This window comes from Myxocyprinus asiaticus, chromosome 40 (genome assembly GCF_019703515.2).
Source record: "Myxocyprinus asiaticus isolate MX2 ecotype Aquarium Trade chromosome 40, UBuf_Myxa_2, whole genome shotgun sequence".
In the NCBI taxonomy this organism is placed as follows: domain Eukaryota; kingdom Metazoa; phylum Chordata; class Actinopteri; order Cypriniformes; family Catostomidae; genus Myxocyprinus; species Myxocyprinus asiaticus.
The window spans coordinates 18,077,083-18,095,725 of NC_059383.1; the positions used below are offsets into that span (position 1 = coordinate 18,077,083).

At 35.9% G+C, this 18,643-nt stretch overlaps 2 protein-coding genes across 3 annotated transcripts; one reads left to right on the forward strand and one right to left on the reverse strand.

The window, feature by feature from the left end:
• Positions 1–330: 330 nt before the first annotated feature.
• LOC127431330 (methyltransferase-like protein 27) lies at positions 331–5,828 on the reverse strand. The gene is made up of 6 exons (XM_051681730.1): positions 5,699–5,828; positions 3,505–3,626; positions 2,919–3,047; positions 2,678–2,813; positions 2,225–2,317; positions 331–1,321 (listed from the first exon to the last, which is right to left on the reverse strand). The coding sequence occupies exons 2-6, from the start codon at positions 3,622–3,624 to the stop codon at positions 1,104–1,106; spliced, it is 696 nt and encodes a 231-aa protein (XP_051537690.1). The 5' UTR covers positions 3,625–3,626; positions 5,699–5,828; the 3' UTR covers positions 331–1,103.
• Positions 4,996–18,356, forward strand: LOC127431318 (merlin-like). Of its 2 annotated transcripts, XM_051681713.1 has the most exons (17): positions 4,996–5,241; positions 5,842–5,948; positions 6,570–6,695; positions 6,797–6,919; positions 7,066–7,149; positions 7,253–7,321; positions 7,417–7,499; positions 7,590–7,665; positions 9,579–9,716; positions 9,850–9,924; positions 10,022–10,135; positions 11,204–11,326; positions 11,578–11,795; positions 12,244–12,346; positions 12,431–12,570; positions 15,268–15,418; positions 16,371–18,356. In XM_051681713.1, the coding sequence occupies exons 2-17, from the start codon at positions 5,859–5,861 to the stop codon at positions 16,416–16,418; spliced, it is 1,761 nt and encodes a 586-aa protein (XP_051537673.1). In that variant the 5' UTR covers positions 4,996–5,241; positions 5,842–5,858; the 3' UTR covers positions 16,419–18,356. The 2 variants fall into 2 exon arrangements, with proteins under 2 accessions (XP_051537673.1, XP_051537674.1); XM_051681714.1 differs by lacking the exons at positions 4,996–5,241; positions 5,842–5,948; positions 6,570–6,695 and having other exon boundaries at positions 6,812–6,919; positions 7,043–7,149.
• The last annotated feature ends 287 nt before the right edge of the window (positions 18,357–18,643 follow it).

Genomic DNA, 18,643 nt, shown 5'->3' on the forward strand with positions numbered 1-18,643 from the left:
ATGTAGGTTTGGATTTTGTTTTCCCTTAATAATAACAACCTTCATTTAAAAACTGCATTTTGTGTTTACTTGTGTTATCTTTGACTAATACTTAAACTTGTTTGATGATCTGAAACATTTAAGTGTGACAAACATGCAAAAAAATAAGAAATCAGGAAGGGGGCAAACACTTTTTCACACCACTGTAAATTCAACGTTTCCTTAATGCAGTCTATACAAGTACGCTCTTAAAATGTCTCTTTAGTCAAACCACAAAACGTGATTCTGCCTGTTTTGAACTTGTCTAAAGTGAAGCAAGCTAATTAAAAAAAAAGAAATCTAAACTGTGGACTTTTGGAATTTGTTTATTTACATGCACATACACATGCAATGTATATTTATCTTTACACCAAGTCAAAAGATTTTAATTATCTCTGTTGGGCATTTATTGTTTATGGATACAGATACAAAGTTATTTAACATTATAATATTAACACTAAAAATATCCTGACATTGGACTTTTTTGAACAAAGAGAAAATTTCGTCCAAAATATAATGTTCTAATCAACAGATTGAAACCACAAATTGTGTTTTATTTGGGTCACACAACACCTGCAGAAGTGACATTTTCTACAAGTGGCCTGTAGTATCGAGGAGTGGCAAACTAAAAGGTCAGATGTACAGTAACTGGGGGATGGTAGATTTGTAAGCACACACCACAGACATTTCCCTCAAAAGCCTTTGGGTTCATGTTTTGTACACCTTCATGGTGTTTAAAATGACTGCATTGTTTGCCAGCGCCAGGTGTACCCATACATTGCCAAAACAAGTGGATTGCATCATATTTGTCAAGAGCTTCTCTAGGGAACAAAAGGATTTTCACGAGAAGTGATTGTAATTTCTGAAATACTACCACCACCTGCTGGTGGACTCCCCTCGCAATACAACACAGATTCCAATCAGTAGAATTACTAATATGGATTAGGCTACTGAGATTTGAGTGTATTAGTATAAAATGGTGTATACATTTAATTTGGTCCTTTCACAGCTAGTCTGTCTCTGACTTGGGCTCCTCCAGCACTTCGGCAAAACCAGTGCCGGGTTGACCTTGTGTGCCGCTAAAATCAATGAGAATGTTTAAAACTTTTCTGATACAGATAAATGGCACCTGGAATGTACCCGCTGTCCTGTTCTGAAACCGCCCTCTCCCACTCCTCAACCTCAACTACAGTAACACGGCTCCATTTCTCCTCCTCCTCAAGTGCTTTATTTATTTGTTCCAGTTCAGCCTTGTACTCCCGGTTATCTGCGTTACCTCTTGTAGTCATGCACACATAGCCACCTGTTGTACAGGAGGATGGGGATTAAGAAGCATGTCTGAAATTGAAATGTTCCATTTGCATACACTGTATAAAATAACTGTAATTTAAACGGTAAAAGGATGTAAAACTGCTACAGTAAAAAAAAAAAAAAATGTTACAGTAAAAAAAAAATTGAATTGGTTAACCTGTAGTTACCTCAACATGTATGGTAAAAATATTATGATTTATTTAACAAGATAATACATGTAATTTTACGGTAAAATATGGAGAAAGAAAAATGTGTTTGTTTTTAGATGTTAAAAGTATGATTTTACCATATAATTAACTGTAAAAAAATTTTTTTATTATTTTAAAAAAGAGAATACTTTTTACAGTGATCTATAGTTAACATTATGGTGAAAAACAATAACCGGCATTCCCAGAAGTCCCTGCTTGCCCCATCACATTTTATTACATTTTATGAGAATAGTTGCATTTCTTCTTCTTCTTAGAAGTTTATTTCTAATAATATAAACGGTAGTGAAATGTCAAATATACAGGCATCAGAATTACATACCGTAAAGCCTGAAACGTGGTCACCACATTTTTTATGGTAAATTTCTAACAACCATAGCTGCCGGTATTTTTCCGTAAACTCACAGATTTTTTACAATGTACAAGAAGTACAACTATGATATTACACTAATTAAATAAAAGTTTCAATAATAAAAACATAAAATATTTCAATTAAATTTCTTAGTCATAAATCTCAGTATTTTTTTCCCTTAAAAATAACACCTAAAGAAATAAATAGTACTTTCGATTAATGATAAAGTCTTGTACACTGCTGCAAATCGAAGACGATGGCCAGCGCACCTTTAACTTGTCAGATTAACCTTCATGTATGCGTTTCAATAATTCTTTATGTGAAATATTCAAGTCACCTGGTTTTGTAGTTTCCCAGAGCTCACTGATGACTGTCAATGGCACCTGCCCAATGCTCAGAGCTCCAACAATTATAACAATGTCATATGAAGCTGAGACAGAGCAGAGACAATATCAACAATTCAACGGTGTTAATAAATACATAGACTTAAAAATCAACCAATAAGCATGTTTAAATGACTCAGGCCATTTCTTTAAACATTTAATACTGTTCTTTTTTTTTTTTTTTTTTTTTTGAGCAATATGTATTCTTTATTTCAATGCCTTGTAAATTAAGGCTTTCATCAGGAAATTTAACCTGCAATACATTGAGCTGATTCATTAAAACTTATTCTGGTGTTTTACTATTTGATGCCCATCCAGACATTTCTGATAAAGAAATATACATAGTGTTCTGTTACATTTGGACAATTTCAAGCCCAAAACATTAATTAAGCTGTAAGCAACATTACCAACTTCAACAGGAATGGGATCCTGACCAAGCAGGCATTGAGTAAGCTGCTGATAGAGTCCTGTTTTTTTGGCCAGCTCCAGCATCCTCATACTTCCATCCACTCCCACAAAGTGATGAAACCCCATTTTCTTCAACTTTCCTCAACAGAATGGGATTGAGGAAAGTTACCATCACTCTTCGCATTAGCAGGTCTACAACATTTTCTGTGTCCATCAGAATTCAAATAAAGCAAAGCTTACATGTGAAGAGACCAGCCCTGTTCCGCAGGCCACATCCAGGACGGTGGCTTTCTCCCTGTCACCTCTAAAAAATGAGTTGACACATTCAGCTGCTAAAAATGGGGCCTGGTAATCTAGTAGCTCTACATCCTATGAAACAAAAAATAACACACTGGCAATTGACTATCAACTAACAGCTGAATGTCAACACAACACTTCATATTTATTTCCACTGATTACATGGGAGGGGGTGTTACAGTGTATTTTTATTGAATAGTCTTCTTATTTTGTGTATACTGTATATTGTATATCATTTTTATTGTATACGGTCTTCTTATTTTGTGTATACTGTATATTATTAGGTGTATATTGTATATTGTGTTGTGTAACAAGATGTGTAAATTGTGTTATGTGTAAATCAGATGTTTATTGTTATTGTCATACTGCTATGTTGCTTGGAACTGCACCCAAGACTTTCACCCACTGTTGCACTTGTGTATATGGTTGAGTGACAATAAAGGGATTTGATTTGATTTGAAAATTACAGATTAAATTGTTCCTGGGAAAGAGCATTGTTTGAAAAGTGCTGCTGCTTTCTATAGTTTACCTGCTCATAGTTCTCAGCCCAGGTATCATAGAAGCCGACCTTATCTTGGGCCCCTGTGTTTTTATGGGCTGACAGGATCACATTCTTCACATTAGAAAAGGTTCGACTTGGGTTTGCCATTCCTATAGGAAAAAATGAAGCCAATTTTGCAAAGATTTAAAAAAAAATCATAGTAATTTCTAATTGTTTTGTGACCTTATAACCTGTATATCAACCATTTAAACCTCTTCTCATTTGCAAATGTTTCACAAAATGTGTTTTTTTTTTTTTTTTTTTAAATGCTTGTTACATTCTACACATAATAAATCCAATACAGGCTGAAAATCAATCCAGTTTAATAAAAGTGTTATCGAAAGTCTTTTCTCCCATCTGCCACAAGACATCATACATGATTGCTGGACTGTTTTAACTCCTAATGTGCAATATATATATATTTATCTATTTATAATGACAATGTGCAATATCTAAGTGGTGCAATACTAAATTGGTGCATTGCTGTCTGCTGTTACTCATGACATATTTTGTTTCTTTATACAGATTTTCTATCTGTTATATTGTTTTTCATATTCTCAAATGCTCTTTTTCTCTATTTTTTAAAGGGATAGTACCAAAAATGAAAATTCTCTTATCATTTACATCCCAGATGTGAATGACTATCTTTCTTCTGCTGAACACAAACGAAGATTTTTAGAAGACTATCTCAGCTCTGTAGGTCCTCTCAATGCAAGTGAATGGGTACCAAAATATTGAAGGTCCAAAAATCACACAAGTTGGCATAAAAGCAATCCATACGACTCCAGTGGTTTAATCCATATCTTCATAAGCGATATGATAGGTGTGGGTGAGAAACTTTTTTAGTATAAATTCTCCTCCCTACCCAGTAGGTGATGATATGCACAAAGAATGCGAATAGCCGAAAACAAAAGAAGAAGAATGTGAAAGTGGAGATTTATAGTAAAACAGGACTTAAATATTGATCTGATTCTCACCCACACTTATCATATAGCTTCTAAAGATATGCATTTAACCAGTAGAGTAAAATGGATTACTTTTATGCTGCCTTGATGTGCTTTTTGGAGCTTCAAAATTTTGTCCACAATTCAATTGCATCACTTGGGCTGAAATATTGTTTTAAAAAATCTTTGTTTGTGTTCTGCAAAAGGAAGAACGTCATACACATCTGGGATTGCACGAGGGTGAGTAAATGATTCATTTGAGAGAGTTTTTTTATTTTTTATTTTTGGGTGAACTATTCCTTTAAATGTGTGCTGCTGTAATGTGTAACGTTTCCCCTCAGGGGGATCAATAACGTTTCAATTCATTCAACACAGTAAAAAAATGAATATATTTTATATGTTTATATATTTTTATTTAAAATGTTTATTATGATGTTATAATATTATAATACAATAACTGCACTTGATAGAGTTCTGTAAATAACACTAGTCACGTCCCATAAACTATTCTCCTTCCTTTCAATAGAGGGCAGCAACGAGAAACAACAACAAAGTGTTCCTAAAACTCCCTATCCAGCAAATCAAGATTTATGCACTACAACCGTGCAGATTATGATTTAATAAGAAAATGAGATAGTTATTTAGAGTTCTGTGTACTTGCCGACTCAACAGTGATTTCGATGAAGGGAACGAATAAGAGCCGAGTTTCCATTGTTGTGGTTTTTGCGGAGAGACCGTAAACTCCTACCCGTGGATCGGGCCTGTTTTAACACTACACAAGGTAACCGACTAATATTCTTGCTGGTTGTATTCCTATATATTTTATAATGATTAAAAATGTCTGTTTTAAGTCTTTACGACTTAATTTCGACGAGAGATCGACTACTCCGAGTAGATGTAGCACTGTGCCACAGACCCGTAGCGCTGCTATTATGAATTTGTCAAAAGTAAAAGGCTTAATTTGACTTAAGGACAAAATGCAGCTGAAAACGAAACAAACAAACAACAAAAAAACACCAGCTTGATTTGGACTTTTGTCAGATTTTTTCGCTAAAATAATCTATTTGGACTTGAATTCTGCTAATTCGGTGTGAATAACTCGGCGGACTGTTTAAACTCTTGGTTTGCTGACTAAGTTATTGATCTAGAAGATTAATAATGTTGTCTGTGAACAGGAACAGAGATGGTTTATTTAAATAATTGGATTTTAACTACTCTTTAGCATGCACGAGACCTACCTGTGGTCGTCTGACGCCACGCAGTTTAAGGAAGCAGCTGTCGTGTGCAAGCAGCATAGTGAAGAGACAGATGCTGCACTTATGATGTATTCAGCAGCTCAAGTCATTATAAAATCGATTTACAATCGTTTTTATGCTTTCAGGTGTTTACGAAGTGAAAATGTCGATATTGGGTCTAAAAAAGAAGCAGCCAAAGACTTTTAAAGTCAAAGTCATCACTATGGATGCTGAAATGGAGTTCAGTTGTGAGGTAAACATATGAACACATGCATGTACAGTACTGTGCAAAAGTTTTAGGCACTTGTGAAACATTTTGCATAGTGAGGATGTCTTCAAAAAAAAAAAATAAAATAAATAAATAATTACATAAATGGTTTTCATTTATCACTTAATGTCATACAAAGTCCAGTAAACATAAATTTTTTTTAAAAAAAAATGGCTAAATCAATATTCGGTGTGACCACCTTTGCCTTTAAAACAGCACCAATTCCCTAGGTACTCCTGGACACAGTTTTTCTTGGTTGTTGGCAGATAGGATGTTCCAAGCTTCTTGGAGAATTCACCACAGTTCTTCTATCTATTTAGGCTGTCTCAATTGCTTCTGTCTCTTTATGTAATCTCAGACTGACACGATGTTCAGTGGGGGCCATGACATCTGTTGCAGGGCTCCCTGTTCTTCTATTTGCAAAAGTAATGTTTGGGATTCTAACATTTATATTTCCTATTGAAACACTAAAGCTGAAGATATAAATAACCATCTTAAGACAAATACTTTTGTGAAACATCTTATGTGCCTAAGACTTTTGCACAGTACTGTATGTATCTTTGTTTCTGTGTCCTGTATTGACAGGCTTTCATGTTTATCTTCTAGGTGAAGTGGAAAGGAAAAGATCTGTTTGACCTTGTGTGCCGGACCATTGGGCTGAGGGAAACATGGTTCTTTGGCCTTAGATATACAGTGAAAGACACCTATGCATGGCTGAAGCCTGATAAACGGGTGAGTGAGACTGCAGTTTAGATTACATTTCTGAGACTGTCGATCATGTGGAGGTACACATGGATTAACTGAGAGATCTATTTATGTTCACATTCATGTAGGTTTTGGATCAAGAAGTTCCAAAGGATTCTCCGATAACTTTTCATTTTCTTGCCAAATTCTTCCCTGAGAAAGTTGAGGATGAGCTTGTTCAGGAAATTACTCAGCATCTATTCTTCTTACAAGTATGTGGGAGATGTTCTGTTGAATCTGGCATGATTTCTATTCATGATGGTCTTTCTGCTATGCCAAAACCTCTAATGTGCAGTGATTTTCTTTTCTGTGTGGCTCTCACTGTTGAAATGAAGGGTCTGTCTGTCTTCTCACCCAGGTTAAAAAACAGATATTAGATGAAGAGATATTTTGTTCTCCAGAAGCCTCTGTTCTTTTGGCGTCATATGCTGTTCAAGCCAAGGTTGGTCTCCATATCAACATTTGTGTGTATGCATTTAATTGTATAGTAGTGCATATATACAGTACTGTTTATTAACTATTTTCTGTTTTGAATGTTTCTACAGTACGGTGACTATGATCCGAACTTTCACAAGCCAGGCTTCTTAGCTCAAGATGAACTCTTGCCCAAAAGAGTGAGTAATGGTTGTACTTGTTGAGAACGAGTTAAAGTATCCATCACCGTGGTTTTACATTGATTGTGTATTGATTTTTGTTTTATGTTTTCCAGGTGCTGATGCAGTATCAGATGACACCAGACATGTGGGAAGAGAAGATAACAGCTTGGTATGCTGAACACAGAAACATCACAAGGTAAGACTGTGCATGTCCTATTTGTCTGTTTAAACCACCTCTCACACTGACACCATGACCAATGCACTCTTATTTGTGTTGTGTTTGTAGGGATGAGGCTGAGATGGAATATCTAAAAATAGCACAGGATCTGGAGATGTATGGCGTTAGCTACTTTTCTATTACAGTAAGTCTTCTGTTTTCTTTATTAACCCTTGTGCACTGTTCGTTTGCGAGTCACACTTGTGATATTCGCGGGTCAAAAATGACCCGAACATGCATGTGTAATATTTTCCTTGTAGTAATATTAATGATGTAGTAATACTCATTTTACTAACATAAAACACTAAAGTTGTGCATTTTTGGGGGGAATGTTATGGTATTTAGACCTTATTTAGCTGTAAATTACTAAATAGTTATCTTCACTTCAATAAAAAAAACTTAATTTCAGTAAATTGAAAGTGTCAAAACTTCACAATTTGTCATGCATTGGGGGTCTTTAGTGATATCATCTGGAATAAAAATATATATATATTTACATGAAAAAACAACTGTGGCCAGTAGATGACTTAAGTGCTCCATGCATTGGCTGATCTCTTTAAGCTCATGTTCTAACAAACTTAATTTCTAGATATTATCAAGTTATGCACTAGATACTATAGTCAAACAAGCCTGTATGTGTGTGGGTGTGTTTTCTGCATTGTGGATGTTTTATTGATTTTTATAAAAAAAAGAAAATAAAAAAAACTCTTTATTTTAGTATTTCCCATTCATTTCCTATGGCGGGTCAAACATGACCCGGAACATCACAAGTGTTGCTTTTTTTTTTTTTTTTTACGACCCCTTAAACTTATCGAATCAAGTCCAGATTTTTTGTGTGTGTTGAGATAGCTAGTGGAGGAAAAGTCACCAAGCCTTGTACCACTCATATAAAGAAAATAAATCAAAATGGGTCCAAAATGACCCAAACAGCACACAAGGGTTTAAAGATGTCCCAATTTTTTATGTAAAACAGCTTGGGGGAAATCACTAAGGCTTTGTTCACACTGGAGGAAAAATCTGATCTTTTTCTCAAATGCAATTTCGCTTTTGCTAACACGTCCACATTAGTTTTCATAGTAATTATACAAACTTGCGTATGTTCACCATGCATAATTGTTTAGCAGTGGATGTTTTGCCATTGATTATGTTTTTCATGAGGGCAGTATCCAAATATGAACACATTCATCACAGACAACGGCTTCAAAATGGAAGAGATGGCATACGTATGCAATGTCAGTTACTGCTAGGGTTTACAACTGTCCCGTTTTAGCCGGGACGTCCCATGTTTTGGCAGAAATTATGATGTCCAATGCGGAATGCCTAATGTCCTGAATTCTAGCAGGCAGCAAAAGGTCCCATAATGAAGGCTTTCTGTCCTGAATTGAAGCATAAACGTTGCAGACAGTGAGACTCTTGAAGAGCACCCCTGTCCTGTATTGAAGCATTCAAAATGCTCAAGCGTCCCATATTCGTGTGAGACATTCATTACCTTATTGTGTTGTGGTGGGCTGGTGGCTCGCACCGCACCTAAACACCTTTCCTTTTTGGTTAGGTAAAGCCAATGTCTGAATTATTTTAAAAGAGTTTTGTACTGCTTTGTCTGCCCTGTAACATATACATGACATATGGGTGTGTTCCACTAAGCAGTGATCATCCCCCATTTTATCTTTCATTGTCGAAGGGCTAAAAGGTGCAATAAAATGGTCATTCTGAACACACTTTTTTTTAAGTAATTCTCTTGAAATGATCCTACAGCATGGCCATTATTATTGTTTTCCCCCACTTGAAATCCGATGTAACCGTTTAGACGGAGACGCATTAACAAAAATCCTACAAAGGTGGTTTGGATCAGGCTTGTAAAAATCTGATTTTATGTGTTTTGGTCCTGGTGAGATTACAGAAACCTGATGGGTCTAAACGTAGCCTAAACCAGAGTTTGGATTTGCTTGGCAAAATGAATCTCCTCCTGATATTAGTATTGGATATTGTGTGTTGTAACCGCTAAGTTTGAAATGGTGTACAGTTACAGTACATCTTTGCTACTGTCGTGTTTCTTAGCAAAACAAGAGGGACACAGAGCTGCTGCTTGGAGTTGATGCCCAGGGTCTTCACATCTACAGCCCCAACAATAAGCTCACCCCCAACAAATCCTTCCCCTGGAGCGGAATCCGAAACATCTCTTACAGTGAGAAAGAGGTTGGGAGAAACCAAAAAGTTCTTGGTCAAAAATTTTAATTAACATCTGGATGTTAAACAGTTCAAATGTGCATTTTGGGACCTTTCAGAACGAGTGATGCAAAAACATCTTAAGTCTTTTTCTTATTATCAGTTTACCATCAAGCCATTGGACAAGAAAAAGGACGTTTTTAAATTCTACTCTTCTCAGCTGAGAGTTAACAAACTGGTGAGTTTTTTTTATGATTACATAGTATTGCTGTTGTAACTCAAAGCGTTTTTAAATTAGTTCACTGTTCAGTCCTAATATAATTTGTGCATATTAGATCTTACAGCTGTGTATTGGGAACCACGACCTGTTTATGAGGAGGAGGAAGGTGGATTCCATAGAGGTGCAACAGATGAAGGCCCAGGCCAAAGAGGAGAAGGCCAGGAAAAAGGTCTGTGTGATTTTACATCTAATTAAAAATTCCATCACTAGTTGAATTTCATTATCATTAACCTCGTTCATTAAGCATAGTTCTGTGTGATTTTACTTCGAATGAAACATTCTGTGTAATAGTTTAATATTTATTATCATTAACCTTCAATCATTATAATCATTAAATACGGGTCTGTGTAATTTTATATTTCTTATAAAACATTTATTTATTTAAAGAAATATTCAAAACAAGCTATGCTCTATCAACAGTATTCATGGTATAATGTCATTTTTATTTGGACTGAAAGAATATAATTACATAAGACACGTACAAGAGTTTAACTATTATTAATCCTGAAACATTCCTTTGATGTTCATTATGTTTAATTAAAATTTATTGAAGATGATGAATATTACACTAATGAAACATTAATCTAACACTGAGGCTAAGGGGGCTTTCACACTTGCGCTTTGGTCCAAAACACAGCATTTGTTAATCTCTGTTAATGTTAGTTAATAAAAATACAATTGTTCATTGTTAATTCATGTTAGTGCATAGTGCATTAATGTTAACAAATACAACTTATGATTTTAAAATGTATTGGTATAGGTTGAAACTGACATTAAAATGCTGTAAAAGTATTGTTCATTGTTAGTTCATGTTAACTAATGTTGTTAATTAATGTTAACAAATGAAACCATATTGTAAAGTATCTGAAGGAGTCTGAAACCAGACCAACGCTACACAGGGTGCCAGGAACCATCTCATTCGGATTCGGGCCGCAGCAAACATGTTCATTATGAAAACCACCTAAACGTACTGATATGTGCAGTACATGTTTAGCCTCAATTGGTATAAAGTATAGAAGAAAGAACAGCAATTGAATGGAATCAGATCTTAGATAATTTGTTTTATTAATGTGTGGTATTTTCATTGGAAAATTTTTATATGTATATTACATTGGATTTTTATGTTTAAAAAATGAAACTTTTTCTGATATCGTATTATCTTGCATTGTATCTCTGCCACTGGCTTAATGTATGTGTGTGTGTGTGTGTGTGTGTGTGTGTGTGTGTGTGTGTTTAGGTTGAGCGTCAGATTCTTGCGCGGGAGAAGCAGATGAGGGAGGAAGCCGAGCGAGCAAAGGAAGAAATGGAGCGTCGTCTGTTCCAGCTACAGGATGAGGCCCGAATGGCCAATGAAGCTCTAGTGAGGGTTTTGACTTGCTTTAAATTGCATGATTCCAAATATTTGACTCCCTTTTCTCTGCCAGCGTGTGATATATTTCCTCCAAGCCACAGCAGTATAAAGTATGTGGCTGGAGTTGTCCCATAAATCTGGCTGTAAATTTGAATTTGGTCCAAACCATTGTCCCGTACTCCTATTAGAATTCTATTCATGGTCTGCGAGTCCCTGAGCTTGATCCTGTAAGCCGTTCTTATCTGTCTCCCTCTCTGCAGCTGCGTTCCGAGGAGACGGCCGACCTTCTGGCAGAGAAAGCACAGATCGCCGAGGAGGAGGCCAAACTACTCGCCCACAAAGCAGCTGAGGCAGAGCAGGAGAGGCAAAGGTTGGAGGTCACAGCCCTCAAGACAAAAGAGGAGAAGAGACTGATGGAGCAGAAGATGAGAGAAGCAGAACAACTGGCGGTTAAACTTGTTGAGCAGTCAGAAAGGAGGTGGGCCATTAGGGTTGTGACGAGACCAATACCAGTGAATTTTCATGATTCTCAATACTGATTCCGATAGCAATGCAAAAAGCTAATATTCTGGGTTTTTTTACACAGAATATTGTTTTTTTTTTTAATTTATTATTCTGCTTGTGTGAGTTCACTTTCACTCAAGATATAACCAACCTTGCTTAGTAAGACAGGAATCTTGACAAAGAAATACAGATGATCATTTAGTGAGTATCTGTCAGCCCTCGGGTACCAAGTTAAAAGAATACTTGGTACTACCAATACTTTTGAAAGACTAGTATCATTGCATTTTGTTTTTACTTAAGGATCGACTAAAGTACAGTTAATATTGACATTCCCATTGATACCAATTTACGTGGATTCAGAATGTGAGAGGTGCTAATGCAACAAGAGAAGTTTAATTGTTACTTGTTTTTGTGGCCCCCAGACTGAAGGAGGCAGACCATCTGAAACAGGACCTTAATGAGGCTAAAGATGCAGAAAGAAGAGCCAAGCAAAAACTTCTGGAAATCACCAAAACAACATATCCTGTAACGTTGCTACAATTCATATAAAAATATTCTGCTTTGTACTGTACTTATTAGGCTTTAAAACTTATAAATTTTGTTGCTCAGCTGATTGCAGCATACTCCAACCCTCCTCCACCCGTTGGGCCTGACAGTTCAGATATGGCTGTGGAAATGGGCAGCTCCAACCGAATGGACTTCAAAGACTCGGATATGAAGAGACTTTCAATGGAGATTGAGAGAGAACGGTATGTACTTGTTGATGTCATGGGTTGTCAGAAGGAAGTTGTGAAAATCTTTATTAACGCATATGCCTCTAAAGACTAGTGTAATGTGACAGTGCTCCGGCCAGTGCGTGCCCATCAAAGATGAGAACGAGATCCAAGCAATCCATTTTCATTGAATGTCTCTTCTTAATATCTTTTCTGTTGTTTACAGTCAGTTGTTCACCAAAATGTAAAAAGAAACATTGATTCTATTCAGACATAGATTGGATGCAATAAAGAAACCATGCAACTCTTCTCTCGTTAATGTGCAACCAAAAAAACCTGGCTGTTAAACGCTTGCTCTGAAGTAAAACATTTCTTAAAGAAACAGTACCATTTTAGCGTATGTCAAGCAAATGAATGTAAACTCAAAGTAAAACATTAGCAAATGTTAAACAAGTATTTCAATCAGTGACAGCTCATCATTAATAATATATGAAATTTCATGACATGTTAATTAATCAAATGTAGAATTTATAAAACAATTTAAAAGCTAAAATGTGTTTTAGCTTCTAAATGTGCTATATACACACACATTTTCCCATACTATACATAGTGCACTACTTTTCCTGGCCGATTACCTCCTATATATTTGTTATGGTCCATTCATGCCATGTCGGAATTACTTTAATCGCAAGACTTGTAAACATTGTTCATGTCAGTTGGGAACTCAGAATTATATGAAAGCTCCGGGTTGTTACTTATGTGAAATCCTTGAAAATGAAGAATTGGTGCTTGAAAAAGTACTTGAAAGTCCTTGATTTTCATTCAGCGGTGCCTGTACGAACCCTGAATAATGGTTTTTGATTTATGAGCAAAGTAAGGTTTGTGGTTAACATTACTTGAGGAGATTTTCTGTTTTGTTCCACAACAGAAATTACACAAAGGCTCGTTACATAAGGACTTCAGTGGTTGACCGATGAAGTACACATAATTTGCCAAGCATATAAACTGTTTAAGTGCTTCACAGTTAATGGGCAATTAAGCAGATAACAATTGTAGTACCAAATTATCAACTTTTTCAGATATTTTTAAAGCACACATCAGTTTCAAAATTCACATTTGAGGTATGACTCTGACCCCGTTTACACCTGGTATTAAGTTGCGTCTCGGGGGATCTGATCACAAGTGGTCAATTAAGACACATCACTGTTTACACCTGGTTGCTCAGATGCATCTCCTGTGACCACTTGTGTTCGGATTTTGAGGGGAGGGACTCTGATTTCATAGCGACATGCATCAGTCAGTATGTCAGTGTGTTACTGCATGATAATAAACCACAAAATTCAGAAAAAACAAAGTGTGAAAACAGTGGTGCACTGTTTCTCCCAGATGCAGTTGAAATGTAGTCTAACCACAAATGCAACATTTCAAACAGAATTATTCATCGTTTTAGTGGAGTACCTGTGTTAGCTTCAGATGTGTGTGCTTTTGTCATCTGTGTCCATGCATGTTGATATCAGACACACTGAAGTAGGACTTTGAAGTTATTTATTCACTTTTTTTTAATTTTCCGATTGGGACGGTTACATCCTTTTAAACAGCATGTAACTGGCAGAGTTTAAAACAGTTGTTTTAGCGGAGCAGTTGATTGACAGTTAAGTGGGTTTAGCATCGCTGCTGTCTGGAAAGGATTCGTGTTTACACCTCAGATGTGATGTGGTCACAAGCAATTTTGAATACCACCATGTGTTTTTGTGATCTGATCACAAAAAGTTTTAGACCCCGTTTACACCTGTATTTAGCACTGACCACTTGTGATCAGATCAGCTGAAATGTGTCTTAAAGGGTTAGTTCACCCAAAAAGGAAAATTCTCTCATCATTTACTCACCCTCATGCCATCCCAGATGTGTATGACTTTCTTGCATTTGCTGAGCTCAATTTAAGATTTTTAGAAGAAAGTCTCTGCCCTTTTGGTCCATACAATGTAAGGGAATGGGTGCCAAAATTTTGAAGCTCCAAAATCCACATAAAGGGAGGATAAAAGTAATCCAGTGGTTAAATCCATATCTTCAGAAGCAATATAGTAGGTGTGGGTGAGAAACAGAACAATATATAAGTCCTTTTTCCTTCTTCCATGTTCTCCTTCTGTTTTTGGTCATTCACATTCTTTGTGCATATTGCCCCCTATTCGACAGGAAGGAGAATTTATGACAAAAAATGACTTAAATATTGATAGGTTTCTCACCCACACCTATCATATAATGTCTGAACACATGGATTTAATCACTGGAGTCATATGGATTACTTTTATGCTCCCATGTGGATTTTGAAGCTGCAAAATTTTGGCACCCATTCACTTGCATTGTATGGACCTACAGAGCTGAAATATTTGTTTAAAAATCTTCATTTGTGTTCTGAAGAAGAAAGAAAGTCATAGACATCTGCAATGGCAAAAGAGTGAGTAAATCATGAGAGAATTTTCATTTTTGGGTGAACTATCCCTTTAGTACAAAGGAGGAAACAGGGTGTGTAATTTCTGTTCAAAACAGGAAAGTCTCTTAAGGTGATTTTAACCACAGACCTTATTTTACTTCTAAATCAAAAACTACTATTCTTAAAACCCATTAGAATTTGGAGAAGGAACCCGAGGATAGAAAATGCTATTTTTCATCTTCATTTTAGAACTACAACTGAACAGATCTAAATACTCTGTTACCTTATTGTTTGTGTCTCAGGATGGAGTACATGGAAAAGAGCAAACATCTTCAAGACCAGCTAAAGGAGCTAAAATCTGAGATTGAATCCCTGAAGTTGGAAGAGCAGCACCAGGCTGGAATCTACAGCCTCAGGAGTTACACAGAGCCTCCTTATGTTCCCCATAGCAATGTAAGAAACACTCTGTACTCAACACCTTTCTGTTTACACTAGATCTTTGGCAGGGCTCAACAGTAAGGATTTTTTTCTTCTGGCCTGTTCATTGGTTCAGATTTTTACTTGCCCTGCCAATATTTTCACTGCCCTACTACACAAAATATCATTTTTTTATAAACATATTTTTGTGTTTAATGTACAGTACAGACGGCTGACTGTACATTATCATGCTTTTTACACGGCTACTAACCAAATAAATAAGTAAATGGACAGAAATAATTGATTTGAGTTGATATGCATTGTAGAGATCACACAGTGATCTGAGTAGCAGGAAAGATGACACAATACCCGGACGAGCGAGCAGTCTGATACATCTTAATCCCTCAATGTGCGGTTGTTACTCAGAAATATCAGACCGCTAGATGGCGCCATTGACCAATCAGAATCGAATATTCCCGAGCACCGTGTAATAAGCAGCTTTAATGTAACTCCATGGTAACTATTCATAAAAACACTTCGTGCAAAATGTTACTGATGTATTTATAATTTTCAACCCATTCTAACTGATGCATCTCGGAAAACCAAATGTTTAAGTTTGCAAAACATTTCAACAAATATACATGATCAACAAATGTAAGACAGTGACAACGCAGCTCTGGCCCTATAGGACAAGTGACAGTTTCGTCAGCTGGCCTGAATCTCTCTTGCAGTAGTCCCAGGCCATCCTGATTGTGGATACCTGTTTGTATATGTTATATAAACAGATACATTTGCGTGCAAGGCCACTCAGGGAAGGTTTGCAGAATGGCAAAGTGGATGCTTGCTGTCAGACTGCACAAATATTTATTGGAATTTCTCATCTTAGAATGTAAAACATTTCCTTTTTTTTTTCCAATTCACATCATGAAATGGATAACATTCCCTAGGAGACTGTAACAATGTTCTTATTCTGCTCTGTCGGTTGCAGAGGAATTCTGCCTACATGGCTCAGATGGCCTTCTATGAGGAAGTGTGAAAGAAAAATCCATCCATTGTTTAAGCAGCATGAGAGGTCTGGAGAAACACATCAGTTTGCAGCTATCACTGAAGCATGCATGCACACCAAAAATGCAGACATAACCTCATATACTGTGTTTTTAAAATTAATGTATGAATTTCCCTCTTTTCAATTTATGTGTCAGCAATGCAATTGTTTTTTGTGTACACTTTCAAGTCATTTTGCTAATACCACAAATGGTTTGGCACATGAAATGAAACTGATTCATCTTTGTCTGTTCATTTAACAAAAATATGTGGTCTGTAAATGCAAAATAATGCAGATATAGTAAAAAGAAAAGGGACTTTTCTCATACAAATAGAAGTGCCTTGAATGGTGAACACAAGCTTGTTTGCTTTATGTGAATATGATAAGGTTGCTATGCCACTAGAAACACACAGCAAAATTCACTTTTGGTTTATAAAATATTTTCCTTGGATTCTCCTATTATACTTCGGGGTGCCAGATCAACTTAACAATCGGTGCCTTTAACAAATGCAACCACACTGGCTGGCAAAAAATGCATTGTAGTTTTAACTACGGTAATAGTGAATGTCAAATGATTTTAAGTATTGCATGTTTTGGACTTTGGAATTGTTTTATTTTTTCTATTTTATGTGGTGCTTTTTTAACAGTTAGTCTCCTGTATACTCTAAAATTATTCTCTACCTATACACTTCTCCTGACACTATGGATCTTGTTTTGCTGGTTGGCGAGCATGCCATCTGTTTGTGTTCTGCCTTATGCAGGAACAGAGATGTAGTGATAGACTCTGTTTATAAATGTGCGGGTCATTCATTCTTTTGGCTGGAGAATTTTTTTTTTTTTTTTTTGTGTTTGATATAGTGATACAAAGGCAGTTTTATTTTTTTTATTTTATTTTTTTTCCTACCGTTTTTTTACCAAATCAAATGACGCATTGGAGTTAGTGTTAAGGGTATGAGCTTTGTTGACATTTCAGCATTCTACTGTACATGGTGTAGCAAAAATCTTAATACTTTTACACAAGTAATGAACATTTCAAACCCTTTTTTTTTTACCCCTCAAAAATAGAAATGACAGGCATAACTCAGAGATGTAACCTTTCTTGATATCTCAACACTTTAAGCTGAAGGTGTTATTATCTTCTGAAAAATTGTCCTTTTTTTCCAAAATGTATGCAAAGTACATAGGATTCTTATATTTTTTGCACTCTTTTTTGTGAATGTCTTTATGCTTTAAGATAGTAGATGGAGAACATTTTTGTTGATGAGAGACAAAATATGCCTGTGCTCTCATATAAAGGGATGACTTCTACTTTGGTTGAGTTTTTAGACTGTAATGCCTCCCATTATGTTACAGCTTGTCATCTATTTAGCAGCTTGCTATATTTTGCATCAATTAGAAACCAGCCAGTAATTTAAATTAGATCATAAATGTGTTCACATGCATAAAAATGCATTGTGGGGAAATATATATTGTAAATACACTACATTTATTACAAAGTCTTACAATGAGTAGTGGAATACATTTTTGTGTTATCAGCAGCATGACTATGTGCACACTAGCTTAAAATGTCTAAGACAGAGTGACTACACAAGGTAACTGTTCATGTTTTAATGAATGCCACAACCACCTGCTAGTCTCTGCCCAGTTTGTCCTTAAAAACACTGTTTTTTATTTGGTATTTGTCTAATTTGTCCTAGCTGCACCACATAAAGTGCCTTGTTTTTGGGAAGTGTGTATTCCACTAAGCATGGATGGCTTTCACTCTTTATTTGAGTTAAGTATCTATTGGATCACAGTATCACTGCCTTTTAGTATTTGTGCCCTGGATACAGAGATCAGATAAAGTTGGCCAATATGGATGTAGACTTATAATACTCTTGTGTGTGCAGAAAATTGTAAACCGAATTACAAATAAACTGCAAATATGGATTTCTGAGTTTTGTTATGTGTTTGCCTTCTGCCGCAGGTACTGTAAAAAAAAAAAAAACTTAACACATTCTGTGTGTAGTCAGTATTATCTCAAGTACTTCTGGTTATGCTTTCTCCACCACTTCCTAATGTTTATCTCCAGAATGTTCACTACTTTACTATCTCCTACTTATATTGGTTTCCCACACGTCCTTGAAATCATGGTAAACCAGGAATTTTGCAATGCCGTTTTCCAGTCATGGAAAAGTCATGTAAATATTTGAGGATTATAAAACTGTTTGATTGTG

Bases quoted from the DNA above. Each gene is read 5' to 3' on its own strand.
- LOC127431330 (XM_051681730.1), bottom strand. From the start codon at position 3,624: ATGGCAAACCCAAGTCGAACCTTTTCTAATGTGAAGAATGTGATCCTG. The intron at 2,814-2,918 runs GTAAGCTTTGCT...TGTTGAGGAAAG, and splicing joins CAGGGCTGGTCTCTTCACAT to TTGAAGAAAATGGGGTTTCA. The intron at 2,318-2,677 runs GTAATGTTGCTT...GCTCTGTCTCAG, and splicing joins TCCCATTCCTGTTGAAGTTG to CTTCATATGACATTGTTATA.
- LOC127431318 (XM_051681713.1), top strand. From the start codon at position 5,859: ATGTCGATATTGGGTCTAAAAAAGAAGCAGCCAAAGACTTTTAAAGTC. The intron at 7,500-7,589 runs GTAAGACTGTGC...TTGTGTTTGTAG, and splicing joins GAACACAGAAACATCACAAG to GGATGAGGCTGAGATGGAAT. The intron at 12,571-15,267 runs GTATGTACTTGT...TTTGTGTCTCAG, and splicing joins ATGGAGATTGAGAGAGAACG to GATGGAGTACATGGAAAAGA.